The sequence below is a fragment of the Diabrotica virgifera genome, chromosome 6, assembly GCF_917563875.1.
Source record: "Diabrotica virgifera virgifera chromosome 6, PGI_DIABVI_V3a".
Taxonomy (NCBI): domain Eukaryota; kingdom Metazoa; phylum Arthropoda; class Insecta; order Coleoptera; family Chrysomelidae; genus Diabrotica; species Diabrotica virgifera.
This window is the reverse complement of record NC_065448.1, coordinates 196,826,126-196,842,992: the sequence shown is the minus strand read 5'-3', so window position 1 is coordinate 196,842,992 and position 16,867 is coordinate 196,826,126. Positions and strand designations below refer to the sequence as shown.

General features: G+C 32.1%; 1 protein-coding gene across 1 annotated transcript in view; it reads right to left on the bottom strand.

Moving 5' to 3' along the window:
- The window catches only part of LOC126886270 (diacylglycerol kinase eta), a 144,577-nt gene that overhangs the window by 48,943 nt on the left and 78,767 nt on the right, over positions 1-16,867 (bottom strand). The window contains exons 8-9 of the mRNA XM_050653140.1: positions 4,382-4,607; positions 2,266-2,480 (exon numbers count right to left, since the gene is read on the bottom strand). Coding sequence (XP_050509097.1) covers positions 2,266-2,480; positions 4,382-4,607 — 441 coding nt within the window. The remainder of the gene's footprint in view (positions 1-2,265; positions 2,481-4,381; positions 4,608-16,867) is intronic.

The following is a 16,867-nucleotide window of genomic DNA, read 5'->3' as shown; positions in this document are numbered from 1 at the left end:
CTAATATTTCTCGAGTTATTCGCGCTTGAAAATAACAGTTTTTCGACGAAAAAATCGACTTTTTTAGAGGGTTTTTTGAGAATACCTCGAAAAATATGCATTTAATCAAAAAAAATGTAGATATCGAAATTATATCTTTTAGTAACACAAACCAAAGTCTTTTCCTATAATATATTTATGACCAATACAAACCGAGATACGGCATGTTCAATGTTAGCTTTTTTCGTCAAATGCCTTTTGAAATATTCAAAGCCAAATAATGGGAAAAATTTGCATTTTTGGAGGAAAACTTAAATTGTCTTTTTTTAACTATACAATTAGACCTCTCAAAAAATATAATAAAAAGTTTCTAGCATAGACTTACAAAAAAATGTCGGTACCTGCTTTTCTTTACGAAAAAACCAGTGAAAACAACCCACTAACTACCTTCCTAATTCAAAATTGGTCTTCACCTTTCTGTAGTTCCTTCTATATTTATATTATAAATACACTCAAGGAGTTTGACCTATTTAAAATGCCTAATTTTGGAAAAATTGGAGTTTAAAAAAATTGATTTTTTGCAATTTGGTATTTTTTACCTTTTACTTCAAAATATCTCCGAAAATACTGAAGATATGAAAAAATTATAAATTACTAAATTGTAGCTGTGCGCAGATTTTCATTACAGTGAATAGTTAGACAGATATAGCTGTTTAAAACCTCTATTTACCAGCAAACACCCCCTTATTCGAGCCCTTTAAACCCGTCCCAATTAAAAACTAAGGCATCTTACGGAATTTAATTTACACAGTTTTATAGCTCTTTAAAAATCCTACAAAATCATTTTTGAGGGGCCTCATTGCTGACAGGGTATCAAAGTTGCTTTCCTACGAAGGTAATTAAATCCATTTATTAAGGCTGAAAATCAGTACACAGTGAGATATAATATTTTTCCAAAATTAGGCATTTTAAATAGGTCAAACTCCTTAAGTGTATTGATAATATAAATGTAAAGGGAACTACAGAAAGGTGAAGACCAATTTTGAATTAGGAAGGTAGTTAGGGGGTTATTTTCACTGATTTTTTCGTAGAGAAAAGCAGGTACCGACATTTTTTTTATTATAAGTCGCTTAATTTTCATGCTAGAAACTTTTTATTATTATTTTTTGAAAGGTCTAATTGTATACTTGAAAAAAGATTATTTAAGTTTTCCTCGAAAAATGCAAATTTTTCCCATTATTTGTCTTTGAATATTTCAAATTATGCATTTGACGAAAAAAGCTAACATTGTATCTCGGTTTGTATTGGTCTTAAAGATATTATTGGAAAATAATTTGGTTTGTGTTACTAAAAGATACAATTTCGATATCCAAAGTTTTTTTGATTAAATGCATATTTTTCGACGTATTCTCAAAAAACCCTCTAAAAAAGTCGATTTTTTCGTCGAAAAACTGTTATTTTCAAGCGCGAATAACTCGAAAAATCTTAGTTTTACGAAGAAAATGTAAAAAACCTTTTTTTTCGTAGAATCACTTTTTGCATCGAATTACATGGTTAAAATGTAATTAAAAATGCCCACCCCCGAGATGGGGTGGCAACCACCCCCAAGGTTTTAGCGTATGATAGCGGCATGATATAGAAAATGATCCTTGGACTATTCCCTATCTTCTGTGAAAATTTCAAGTAAATCCATACTGAACGAAAAAATTGCGAGCCAAAATGCTTCATTTCCTCAATCGACTATTGGGGCCGACCGACCGGCTCTGTCCCGTCATACAGGTGACTGACTATAATAACTTTTATTTATATTTAATTTAGAATGTGTGTACTGATTTTCAGCCTTAGTAAATGGAAATAATTACCTTCGTAGGAAAGCAACTTTGATACCCTCTCAGTAATCCCTGTTCTACGTTTCGCTTGACCGACCGCAGTATGTTTCTCTACACACTCACAGTAATCAACTGTGAAAAATCTAGCTTTAGTAAATTCAAATAGATTTTTCAGCGCTGCCTCTCCGTCTATATCGGTGGCACCTGATTGATAACAGTGTGAACATGGAAGCCGTGTCGGCTTACTTGAAAGTGTTAAGCAATCTCTTAGTACACTATGTTACAACCGAAAATAGGTAACAAAGAATAATAATTTCTAAAATAAATTTAAATTACGAGGTGATCCTAATTTTATGCTCGGCAGCGTATTTCAAAATATTTTCGACGGCTAAAAAGAGTTCATCACAGATCTTTATTTTTAATAAATTTTAATTCATGCCCAATTTTGAAAACTTACCGTTTCATCCTTATCTTTATCATCTAGTAATGTTAAACTTTGATTGGATAACTCTTTTTGGAGTTTATTGAGGCTAGTTTGACTACCTCTCAAACTAGGTGAAACAACTTCGGTCTCCTCTAATAACGTGGTTTGTCTGGTAACATTAGCTTCAGTCTTAGATATTTTAGTGGAAGATCGATGTCGTTTGAATGACCTCCTGGCGATGTCATTACCTAAAATTTAAATGTTATAATTGTAGAATAGAAGAGAGAAAAGTAACGAATGCTAACATATTAAAAAAGATAACCCCGTGGGTTAGAGAGGAAGTGAAGATAAAATGTGAAGAAAAGAAGAAAGCCTTTTTACAATACAGAACAAAACAGACACAACAGGCATACAACCACTACAAACGAATCAGAAACGAATACTTCAGTGAGAGAAATAAAAAGGGAACACTGGCAGAGTTTCTCAAAACAGATGGAACACGACTTCTACGGAACATAAAAAGAAGCATGGAGAATGATCAGACGGCAAAGAAAGGAGATGAACGAATTAATAAAAACGAAACAAATTCAGAAGAAAACATGGGCAGACTACTTCCGATCTCTATTTGTTAAAGGCGACGACAATGAACCACCAACACCTGAAGTTACGACCAAAGAAGAAATAAACATCAAGGAGGGAGAGGTAAAGGTAGCATTAAGAAAATTAAAAAATAGAAAATCTTCAGGAGAGGACAGAATATCGAACGAACTCCCAAAGTACGGAGGACAAGATCTAACTAAAGAACTATTAAAACTAATACAAAAAATAATAGAACAAAACAGAATATCACAAGAATGGAGATCAAGCATCCTAATACCTCTCTTCAAAAAAGAGAGGTATTAGAGACAAATCGGATCCGGAGTCCAAATAACCAAAGTGATAATAAACAAATTGAATGAAATTATATTAGCAGAAGAACAACGAAGTTTTAGGTCGGGAAGATCGTGCATTTAGACTGTATTTATAATGAGGCAAGTTCAAGAGAAATCATTAGAATACAACAAACCGGCATATTTATGTTTCGTGGACCTTAAGAAAGCATTTGACAGGGTCAAGTTAAAGGACGTTATCTATTTGTTATACTTAAGAGAGGTACTTCTAGGAATAATTAAAACGATCGAAAACATCTACCAGAACAACACAATAAAATTAAAAGTGGAAGATGAACTGACCCAATTGAAGCCGGCAATGGGATAAGACAGGGGGATTCCTTGAGTCCTTTATTGTTCAACATGATCATGGACGAAGTAATAAAAAAAGTAAGAAATAAATAAAAAATGATACCAAATGGGAGAAAAACAACTTAAAATAATCTGCTATGCAGACGATGCAATACTAATCTCTCAAAATGAAAATGATTTACAACGTATGCTGCACCAGTTTAACATAACCGCCAGAAAATTTAACATGTTAATTTCCCCAAAAAAGACAAAATGAATGGACAGCAAATCCAATAAGATGTAAATTGGAGCTGGTGGGTCAGATAATAAAACAAGTGATGGAGTTTAAATATCTAGGCATCACACTATCTATGTGTAGCTACGGAAGGCTCGAAACAGAAGTGGAAGATCAAGTGAATAGAGCAAACAGAGCCGCAGGTTGCCTGAATGACACAATATGGAGAAATAAAAATATCGGAAAAGAAATGAAAGGCAGAATTTACAAAACAGTCATCAGTCCAATAATGACATATGCAGCAGAAACACGACCCGACACAGAGAGGACAAAAAGATTGCTCGAAATAGCGGAGATGAAAACCCTTCGAAAACTCGATGGTAAGACTCTATGAAACAGAGTTAGAAGTAGAGATATACGACGAAGATGCAAGGTGGATAACATTAATAACTGGGTAAGAAACAAAAAAATAGAATGAAATCACTACATAAGCCGAACGACAACAAATGAAGTAGTAAGGACAAAGAGAGACGGTTCCCCAATAGGAAGGCGATCAGTGGAAAAACCACGAAAACGATGGAACGACAAATTACAACAGGCACATTGAAAAAACAGACAGAGGCATGTCTATACAAAAACAAGAAGAAGAAAAAGAATTATAGAATAAATAAGAACGGTGTATTTTTACCTTTACCTTCTACAAACTGTGCCAAGCTACAATATCGTTGCTGCTCAGGCTCCAATTTATTGTCTATGTAGGAATGTTGTGGCATGAATGCTCTATTTTCAAATCCAAACTGCGTGTCTTCTTCAATGCTTAAAGAACTTTCTAATTTAGATTTAGAAGTACGACGTTTTCTTTCCATAGATTGCTTTCGTTCTAGAGACTCCCTCTTTAAACTCATTTTACGTTCTTGAAAGTAAAGAAGTTATATTACTCCATGGAAATAAACCAAAACTAAGGGGGTTCAAGACATCTTGACAATAGTAGTAACCTTTTTCGTTAATATATACCTACAGTACGCAAACATAGTTTTCATATAAACACACATATAAGTTTTCTGCATACACTTTGGCATGTAGTCCAGTCGGGTTAGACGGATAACAGGCCTGACCTTGCATTAGGAGCTGTCCCAAATTAATTTTTTTAATCTTTAGGGTGCTTCAATAGTAGTGTAAATTTAAAATCTCGACTGAATTCCGCCATTGCGTTAGCCGCCATCTTGATTTTAAACGAGAACCGTTTTTGCTCAATATCTCTGCCATTTTCAACTTTTCGACAAAAAGTATAACACCCAAAATTGTTGAAAATGTAATTTTCTATTATTTCCGTTTTTACAATTTTTTCTTGCCATCGATATTTTCCGAGTTATAGCGGAAAATAGTGACAGTTATATATAAATAGAGCATAATTATTGAATTATCTCGTTTATTGTTAGTTTTACGACAAAAATGTTCCTATACAAAAATAGAGATAATTGAATTCTACACAATTTTAGTTTGTTTCATTTTTTGCTTAAGTTAATATTTAAGGTAGTATGTATGCGATAATGATGCGAGCGTAAGACCCGATTGATTTTGTAGCAATTGTTTTTGTTCAATATCTACGCCATTTTCAACTTAAATTGTTCCAAATATGATTTCCTACAATTTCTTTTTAACAATTTTTTTCATGCGCTTGATATTTTCTGAGTTAAGTGGGAAAATAGTAAAAAGTGGTGGGGGAAGCATAATTGAATTGAATATTTTTTTCAAGCTGTTCCAAATTTTATAATTCTATCCTTTAGGGGAGATCAATAGTAGTGTAAATTTAAAATCACGACTGAATGCCGCAGTTGCATTAACCGAGATATTGATTTTAAAGGAGAGCCGTTGTTGCTTAATATCTCCGCCATTTTCAACTTTTCACCAAAAACGGTAGGAACTAAAATTGTTGGAAACGCAATTTCCTACCACTTCTTTTTCACAATTTTTTTATGCGATCAATATTCTCCAAGTTAAGGAGGAAAATAGTGGAAGCGGGGGGAAGCATAATTATTTAATTGTCTCATTTATTATTAACTTTACGACATAATTGTACATAAACAAAAATAAAGATAATTATATTTTATATAATTTTTGAAACTTCCAATGACACACCAACCAAACTAAGTACATAAAAGACATACAGTCGGAAAAATGAAAGAATACCCATGAACGAACATATAAAACACGCTGTATATTCCTGTCACCGTGTCACAAAGAAAATTGTCCAGTGCAAGTACATGTAACAATAATTATTACATGTACTTGCGCTGGCCAATTTTTTGTCTGATACGGTGACAGGAAAATACAGCGTGTTTTATATGTTCGTTCATGGGTATTCTTTAATTTTTCCTACTGTAAATAATAACTTATATGCATTAAATTCACTTAATTTTATTAACTAGCGGGTTTTATTAGTTGAATTTGTCTGTCGATAATTAAGTTTCATGTCAGCTAACATATTTTAATATTTCAACAATTTTTTTTGGACCACGTTGGGGGAATTTTCCCATCCCCCCTCTTAGACCCGCCACTGGTTCTCTCGAAAAATTGTAGTAAATCGTAATTGCAACAATTTCAGTCCTTACACTTTTTGTCGAAAAGTTGAAAATGGGGAAGATATTGAACAAAAACAATTGCTTTAAAATCAATCGGGTCTTACGCTTGCGCCTTTACCGCATACGTACTACCTTAAATATTGATTTTATCAAAAAAATGAAAGAGATCAAAGTTGTACAAAATTTAATTCTCTTCAGTTTTGTATAAGTTAAAATTTGTTGTAGAAGTAATAATAAACGAGATAATTCAATAAATCAATAATTATGCTTTAACTGTCACTGTTTTTTCCACATAACTCGGAATATATGGACCGCACGAAAAAATTATAATAAACGAAATTATAGAAAATCACATTTTCAACAATTTCAGTTTATATATTTTTTGTCGAAAAGTTGAAAATGGCGGAGATATTGAGCAAAAACGGTTCTCGTTTAAAATCAAGATGGCGGCTAACGCAACGGTCAAATTCAGTCGAGATTTTAAATTTGTACTACTATTGCCCCTCCCTACAGATTAGAAAAATAAAATTTGGGGCAGCTCCTAATGCAAGGTCGAATGGTATCCCGACTGGGCCAATGGTTTTTTAGTCATTAAAAATTTAGTGCGAAAGTGCCATTTTTTGAACATTTGTTTACAATTTAAAGTGATAATCTTATAAAAACCTAGGATGACGAGGATGACACGTTAAGCGGAAATGCTGTTTGTCTGAGACAATAACTCCTAGCGCTACCTAGGAAAGAAATCAAAACTACCAACTGACATTTACTTGTTATGAAAGTTGTACAAAATAAAATTTAAGAGCAAACAGTAGCGCATCATCAATATTTTTGTTTTTTGAAAGTTCTGCGAACTTTCAACAGTAAGGTAACAGTGCGTCGGCAATCCGACAGTGTCAGTGATATGCTTACTATCAAAAACAATAATTATTTTATACTCATAGGCGCGCTAAATGTTGTCAAGCCAGTCACGTTTGATTTCTTGTTATAGAAAATCGATTTTAGTAGTTCCAATGTTACACAAAATCTAGGCATGGGATAAAAAAAGTGTATTTTTTTGTTCTTCTTAATGGCGGTACAGGCTCTTTTTTGCAATATTTTATTTAGTTATAAGTAGAGTAATTTCCACATACTAACATATTTCTCAAATTGGGCTATGTACCGCCATTCTTTATAATATTACGAATATGTGTGTCCAATATCTGGACAAAATAGGGGAGACCGGGGCTAGTTGTCACAGGGGTAAGTTGTCACAATGCCGATTTTTACCTTATTTGGGAAGTTAACACGTTGTATCATCTACACTCGAAAGGTCTTATTCATCACCAATTCCACACAAAATATTTCAGAGATCGGCCAGTAATTATTTCTCTTATTTGTATAAATGTGTTTTGGCGCTTCTCATGTAAAATTTTTAATATTCAAGCATCTCGTTCTGTGAGTGAATTTGTGAAACCAAGATAAGATAAATATATTTTAAAGGGTACTGTCAATCTTGTAGACTACAATGTAGGCATATTTTAATATATTTATTCATTTGAATATTTTTGATTTGGCATTCAGTTACGGAAGCTTATGTGGGGCTAGTTGTCACAAATTATACGGGGCAAGATGTCACTGTGACAACTTGCCCCGCAGCATTTAAATCTGTTAAAATGATTTTAGAACGTATTAAAATCAAGTTAGATTGGTACAGAATACAAGGTACCTAAATCATTTGTGAATTTGTCAAAAGTAAACGTATTTGTGAAAAAGCGATTTAATACCTACAGGATTAAAATGATTGTTATAGTGTTGCCGTTCTGAGACTATAATCTGTGTTACAAATAACATAATTATTGCCCAGATCCTGCTTTTGTTAGCGGCTCGGTAAAACTTAATATTTTACATGTAGGTTAACATAATAAACAATTTTTATTGCTTTTGATACCTAATTACTTTCAGGTGGTTAGAATATACAAGCGAAAGACCCATCGAGTTACGCCACCTTTGGATGCTTTCTTGAGAACAGCAGAAGCTGTAAGAAATGAGGAACATATAATATCTATTGGGAAAGCTTCACGAGATTTTGGTATACGAACATTATCGGAGTTTAGCAAGATTTATCAAAAAATGCCAGAGACCAATAGAACTGTAAAAATGAGTTACATCTCGACTCGTGTTCTGTGAGAGGGAAGAAATCGAACTAGAAAAATATTTGAAAAAGCTTCTGATATGTACTTTGGTTTAACACATATTGAAGTAAGAAATTATTCTTACTTCATGCAGCATTCAAACAATGGACACATACAGACTACACCAATGGAAACCAATTTTATGTGTGCCACAATTGTGACTCTGAGGACGATATGTAGTTCTTTCTAAGTTTGTGAGTTCTTCTTTGAATAAAAACGTTTTATTTCTTGTTTACTTTATTTTTGTAATACTGTGACAATTTGCCCCAGGTACTGTGACAACATGCCCCACCTAGGGGCATGTTGTCATACAAATCCTGTCGAAGGTTAAACCATCTTACCATTTTTATCCTGGTACCTAGAATTTTAAACAAATATGAATGGATAGCCTACATACCAACTCATTGTTTGGAGAAAGTTTGGTTTAAAAAAATAAAATGTATCTGAGTTACAGAGTCAGAACCAAAAACTGTGACAACTAGACCCGGTGTCCCCTACTCAAAATTACAGCAGCAATCTTGGACCACGTTTTCCGCGCTCTGCTGTTGCCTCTTGAAAGGATAATCCATGTTCCTGGTTGGATGTATACCATAGTTATGGTCCAAGAGCTATGAGACATTTTTGAGTAGGTATTTTAGGCAACCTGAAATTTTTTCAAGTGACTCTTCCATGATAGCCTAATACAAAAATGCCGGTCTGGCTGGAGGGTAGCGGTTATTTTCCCCAAAAATCCCCCCCAAAGTTAAAAAAAGGGTAAACATTGTTATTACGAAAAATATCATTGACGTGACTTTAAAATAAATTTAAATATACAAATATAAAGAAAATAAACAGGCCAGGCGTTTTGTGGGCGATTTTAACTCTGCAAGATACTTGCATGGGCGCCCCAGGATTATTTTCAGGGGGTGCATCTGAACTTCAGAAGATTTCATCCGAATCTGTACATACTATTAACGAGTGTATAAAATATACGACTATACATGCATAGCTATGTACATTCCTTCAGGACAGGGAGGTGCAATTGTTATTTTGACAGGGTATTTTTTAATATTAAAAATAAATATTCTAAAAAAGACAGGTTTTTTTGGTGAAATTTTCAAACAATTAAACAAATTACGCGTGCATGTGAATTAAAAGGGCTATAGGTAATTCTTCACCACCTAACGGAAATGGATGGGTACTAACAGACTTTGCCAAGGAATTAAAAAATATTAAATTTAAGCAGAGTTTTGTAAAAATTTTAATTGAACATTGGTCTGCAGATGAGATGGTGCCTTTTGTTGGTAATTTATTAATAAATTTAAATTATGATTTATATTATTCGTATGTTGTAAATAATGATGGTATAGAAATGTCGATCGACGATCACATGACCTGCAAAAATCACGAAGATCACGTATGTAAGCTTAATACATTAGCAAAGACCAATGTTCTTATTAAAACTTCTGATACAGATGTTTTAATAATTATTCTTGGAAACATGGATCATCTCCAAAGTGAAGATCTGGAGATTTTTATGGAGTATGGTACTGGAAATTCTAAAAGGTACATAAATATAACGAAGCTACATACGGAATTAGAGCCATCTTTATGTATTAGTTTGCCTGCTTTCCACGCATTAACTGGATGTGATTATAATTCGTCTTTTTTCAAAAAGGGCAAGATAAGACCGTTTAAAATATTAAAAAAAATTAATTTATCAGAAAGCATTCACGGATCTTGGAGTTGCCTACGTTACCGGTACGCGCGATGAAATTTTTGAAACTTTGGAAGAATTTGTGTGGGAAATGTATGGTACAAAAAATTTATCAAATATCAACACAGCACGATTTCAAACATTCTGCCGAAATCATAAGTTTGAGACATCTGCTAAGAACTCAGTATATCACGAGAATTTGGCGAAACGCATATTTGCAAGTCCCCAGTTCTTTAACACCTAACGGAAATGGATAGATACTAAATATGGATAAATTAGATTTTAATTGGTTTGAGGGAGATTGGTTGCCTCAATCATTTATGATGGTATAGTTTATCAGCGAACCAAAGAGAATTTCAGATATATTGCTGAAGGTAAGCTTACATACATGTTCTTTTTATAACTGAAATCTTTTTTTTTTTTAGTTAACTCAATCTTCTGCTTCTTCGTGTGCCTCATCCTTTCATGACAATGGCGATCATCACGGCGCATTTTATTCTATCTGCAGGGATTTTGAAGAGTTCTATTGTTGTTTTTAGACTCCACTACTTTAAATTTTTCAACCAGGATATGCATCGTCTTCCCGGTTCTCTTTTTTCTTGCACTTTTCCTTATATAACCAATGATATCACGTTTTTTATTTCTTAGTATATGACCAAAGTAGCTCATTTTTCTTTCCTTCATAGTGTTGAGTATTTCTTTTGCTTTTTTCATCTTTCTTAATGTGTCCGTGTTTGTTAAGTGTTGTGTCCATGATATTTTTTACATTATTCGATAACACCACATCTCAACAATGGCACAAAGTCTCTTTCAGATGCGCCCGTGATTGTCCAGGCTTCGACTCCGTATAAAAGGACAGAGAATACGTAGCAACTCAATTAATTAATTACTAATTAATTTTTAATTAATTCTATATACTTATTACAACTATTTACAGATCATGTAGAAGAGGAATCTCGAGTCTCGAGGGGAGTCTGACGAAGAAGAAGAGATTGAATATTTAAGCTCAGAGGAGGAGTTTGAAGAAGAAGTACAAGATTCGGACACAGAATTAATTTAGTTTATAGTTTTATACTTTTCTACCTATATACCTATTTATAATAATAAATTTGTCTTTTTCTATCATATTTGCAAAATTTATTGTATAGTACGTATTATTTTCCTTTAATTAATAAAAAGTTACTTAAGAAACTGTAATATATAATAATTACTCTAACGATTCGAGGCACAACAACATGGGTATCGCCAGGTCACGTGATTTTTCTCGAGCGAACGGACTTGCTTAGCTACAACATAGGACGCAAACAGCTATCGGTATACGCTCTTTTTCACACTGCTGCTAACCTATAGCGCTTTTCATTTACATGTACGCGTAATTTGTTTAATCACCTGGCAGTTTTCCTTCAAAATTTCACCAAAAAAAACCTGTCTTTTTTAGAATATTTATTTTTTATATTAAAAAATACCCTGTCAAAATAACAATTGCACCTCCCTGTCCGGAAGGAATGTACATAGCTATGCATGTATAGTTGTATATTTTATACTCGTTATTACTATGTACAGATTCAGATGAAATCTTCTGAAGTTCATATGCACCCCCTGAAAATAATCCTGGGGCGCCCATGCAAGTCTCTTGCAGAGTTAAAATCGCCCTCAAATCGACTGGCCTGTTTATTTTCTTTATATTTGAATATTTAAATTTACTTTAAAGTCACGTCAATGATATTTTTTGTAATAAAAATGTTTACCCTTTTTTTAACTTTGGGTGGATTTTTGGGGAAAATAACCGCTACCCTCCAGCCAGATCGGCATTTTTGTTTTAGGCTATCATGGAAGAGTCACCTGAAAAAGTTTCAGGTTGCCTAAAATACCTACTCAAAAATGTCTCACAGCTCTTATGCTATTATAAAAACTTACGATTTAAGTAAAAACTTCCAATTTTTTATTATTATTTTTTTAATTATTCACATGGAAAAAATACATTGGTAGTGAGTGACTGTAGATGGCAATGGACTGGATTCCAAAAATCACTTAAATATAAACATTTTATCTTTTAAGAAATAGAAAAACCTGGCGTATTCTAGTTTAATTCGTTTGCGAAAACAGCAAAAGAAGGGTAAATCCTTAACTGTTTATAACTTTTGTAAAAAATAACTTACATTTCTGTGATTGCTCTTAAATTGGAGTCCTATAGTACTTAACCAAACGTTAAAATTTCATCTTGATCGATTAGGTAGTTTAAAAATTATTCAAACTGTTTATCTTAATATTTTTTTATAATAAAATAATACATAAAGTAATTAAAATACCTACACTATTTCTTCGGATACTTTACGAAATATGAATACTTATTCTTTTAATAAACACCAAAAAAAGTTAAAAATTATTTATATAGCCAAAAACTATTTTGTCAAGTTACTTTTATTTTTAACTTATGAAAAATTGTAATTTTTTTATCAAATTCCGTACAAAAGTAATACAAACGCATTATTTATAATGATTTCTATATCACCTTTAAGCTTAAAATAAATAATGGGCTGATCAAAATCATAATAATCTTATCAAAATGAAAAATAATATATTTTTTTAAATCGTTACAAAATTATATTCGAATAGGTATCATTTATTTCATCAGAAAAAGTTATGTTGTCTGCTTGTTTATTTAATTCTTATTTTATGACAATACAACAGTTTAATGATCCTAAATCCATTTTTGGTTATTTCACTCATGATATACTTAAGCTTTCTAAATCAACGTGCAAGTAATGCTCAGCCAACATGCCACATTAAAACCTACATGTCAATGCTTTAGCCTAGCGATTTATTGAAAGCATCAGATATATTTCTTATCATTACTATTTTAATTAAAACTTGTTATACAGGGCGAGTCAAGAGGAACTGTACATAAGACTATCTCGTATAGAGAGTCAACAAGTGATCATTAAAATGTGTCTGCTCCCATTGTTTAATAATAAACAGGGTGAGTTGTGAATTTTGACTGAAATTTCTGTTCCTCATAAGTTTTGACGGTAAGTTCGATGTCTCATGTTTTGGTCACTTGTAATGAATATTACATTTTTAACTAATTAATAATTAATGGAAAACCATGTAAGCTATCGCCAACGTTGTCTATTTCTCAGTTTTGACGCAACAGTACTTTTAACGTGAAAGCTTTTTAGCCTCAGACCTTTAAAATTACTATAATTTGAATATACTCTGTTCGCCCAGCTTGGAAATATTTTGGAAACATACAACACAAAAATTCATACCTCACTATTAATTGTCCAAATAAACTTTTATTAAAAATAAAATTTTCATTTGGAAATGCTAATCTATTAAAGACTATAAAATTTTAGAACAAAACATTTAAACTGTCTTTTTAATTCATGCACTTTTATTTTGTAAATAAACTGCATGTGAATAATTTTTTGTTTTTAAGTTCCAATTCAAATTGGCTGTACGTATTAAATACTAATTATTATACAAAAATCACAATAAAGATGCACTAGAAATAAACAAATCAAGACACGTTTAATGTTATAAGGAGCACTCCCAAATCATGTACAGTGTGTCCCAAATTGGTATGTTTTGCAGTGTATACCGAAAACTAGAGGAGATAGAGTTAGTAGGAGATAGAGTTGGTAGTTAAGATGTCATGACTCCTTTTTTCGTTAAAGTAACGATTCCCCAATCAAATCATCAATAGCTCCTCACACTATCGAGATACTGGGCGATTATTGAAAAATGTCGAAAACGACAGAGTTACAGATCTTCTTTATTCAGAAAAATTTTAAAAAACTTTATAGGAACTTTAGATAGATATATTATGGACGGATTCAGTGCCGTACAATAAACTTTTTTAGGGGGTCTCGCTAAGGAAATATAAACCATACTTATGTTTTTTAAATGGGACACCCTGTATATTTTGATATTTTTCGTTTACCTTTTTAATTCTCTTTCATCTGATGACATACCATATATCTATTTTCAGTTGTTGGAGCTACCGTGCAAATAAATTGTTTATAGTTGACGTCAGGTTAAAGGCACTTAAAAATAAAACACTCGGTAACTTATTTTAACATTTTAATATTAGGGTACCAATCCTTGATATTTTTATTTAGCAAAAATAAAATCAATCAACTTAAAAATAGGAATACCGAATTTACCAACAACAAAAAACTACTTAACTACAAGAATTAATTTTACAAAAATAATTACATTAACATAAACCAACAAACAACAATAATAAACAACGTAACAACTATAATTAATTTTACAAAAATATGAAAATTATAATAAATGTTCAAAATACGTTTTGTTGTAAAAATAATTCACACTTATTTCTTATAGGTCTGGATCCCGCGTATGAAAAAAAAGTTGATTAATAGCAAGCTGAAAATTTGTTAATAGCTTAAGGGTGTCTAGTCGGATAAACTTTGATATATGGGAACACTGGAACAGGGGCAGTTTTAACTGTGGAACAGGTTAAAAATTTGGAACGGTCACACCACGAAAACGGCACATTTATTTTGTCCGACAGAACAGACTTAAACTCTCCGAACAGAGATTAAACTCTCATGCAAAAATCAGACTGCTAGTTATCACCTGTCATAATTCCTGTCATTTGACATATTCTACATGTTCCACTCATTAAAACGCCCATTTGGTGATAAATAGCAGTCTGATTTTTGCATGAGAGTTTAATCTCTGTTCGAAGAGTTTAAGTCTGTTCTGTCGGACAAAATAAATGTGCCGTTTTCGTGGTGTGACCGTTCCAAATCTTTAACCTGTTCCACAGTTAAAACTGCCCCTGTTCCAGTGTTCCCATATATCAAAGTTTATCGGACTAGACACCCTTAAGCTATTAACAAATTTTCAGCTTGCTATTAATCAACTTTTTTTTCATACGCGGGATCCAGACCTATTACAGATCTTACACAAGTGAGAATATGCACTGGTTTTAATTTTCTAAATGATTGATTTTTGATCTATCTAAATGATAATGCTTTGTAATAATTCTTCCTTGGTGTTAAATTCAGTTTTATAAATATTGCTTTTTAAAAATCCCCAATAAAAAAATCACGAGGATTTAGTTCTGTTGAACGAGGGGGTACCTAACAGTTTCAATACACCGATTATGAAATTTTTCATTTAAATAATTTCCAACGAATTCTGCATTATGGGCAGGTGCTCCATCTTGTTGGAACCAAAATGTATTCCGATCAGCCAAATATTCCTCATAAAAAATGTCATTTAAATTCGTTTCTAAGATATCTACATATCCGGCAGCAGTTAGTTTATCGTCAAATACGTGATAAACTAATTTATTATGCTTGACAAAACAACTAACGTTAAAACCGAATCTGCCTTGCCTCCTGATCCCTTGAACTAAGTGGGAATTTGAGTCATTTCCAATATAGTTCATTCCAATATAGTTCATTGTATCGGTTAAATATTCCTGCACTGAATATGCGAGCTTCATCGCTAAATATCACCTTTGAATAAAAATTTGGATTTTCCATTTACCATTCTGCAAATTGTATCCTTCTCAAATAATCGTTAGGATATAATTTTTGTCGGACAGATGTACGATAAGGCCTAAATTTATGTTTCTTTAAAATTCTCCCAGCACTTGTCTTTGAAATACCTATTTCCTTCTCAATTTGACGTAGGTAAAGACGTTTTATGATATGCGTGTATATAACCCAACGTGTTTAAAACCCTCGCTTCATTATTTTTTTCATACTGACGCCGTGGTTTTAAGAAACATCCATACTGTAATAAATTTGAATCAAGCTTTTTAAAAATTCTCTTGTCTGGTTGCCTTATTCTTTCTGGATATCGTTGAAAATATAATGCAGATGCAGCAATAACATTCTTTTGACATTCAGTATAATGCCAAATGCATATCGTATTTTTCATAATTTTCAAAATTCATGTTTTTGTTGACAATACTTTAGGCGGCAATATTAATTCTGACAGATAACACAGATGACACATGTTTTGTTTTATTTTCCATGCCAACATTACCAAAGCCTACTCGATGAAATGAACATTCTTACAAGATGTAACAATATGTCATTTTAGATAGAAAGTACAAAAGACAATAATAATAGATATATTAGGTAAAAAAATTATAACCGGAAACGAAAAAGGTAATAACATACAGTGTATTATATTTCGTGATAATTTTATTTATAAAATATGGAATCAACAATTTAAAAATAAAAATTCACTTTGAACCAATAATAAGCAGTTAAGTATTTACTTTATTTTCAAATTAGGTAGGTACTGATTTTATTTTAATAAATAAATTCAATAAAACTGTCAAGGATTGGTACCCTAATATTCGTATTAAAATGTTAAAATACGTTACCGAGTGTTTTATTTTTAAGTGCCTTTAACCTGATGTCAACTATAAACAATTTATTTGCACGGTAGCTCCAACAACTGAAAATAGATATATGATATGTCATATCAGATGAAAGAGAATTAAAAAGGTAAACGAAAAATTTCAAAATATACAGGGTGTCCCATTAAAAAAACATAAGTATGGTTTATATTTCCTTAGCGAGACTCCCTAAAAAAGTTTTTTGTACGCCACTGAATCCGTCCATAATATATCTATCAAAAGTTCCTATAAAGTTTTTTAAAATTTTTCTTAATCAAGAAAATCTGTAACCCTATCGTTTTCGACATTTTTCAATAATCGCCCAGTATCTCGATAATGT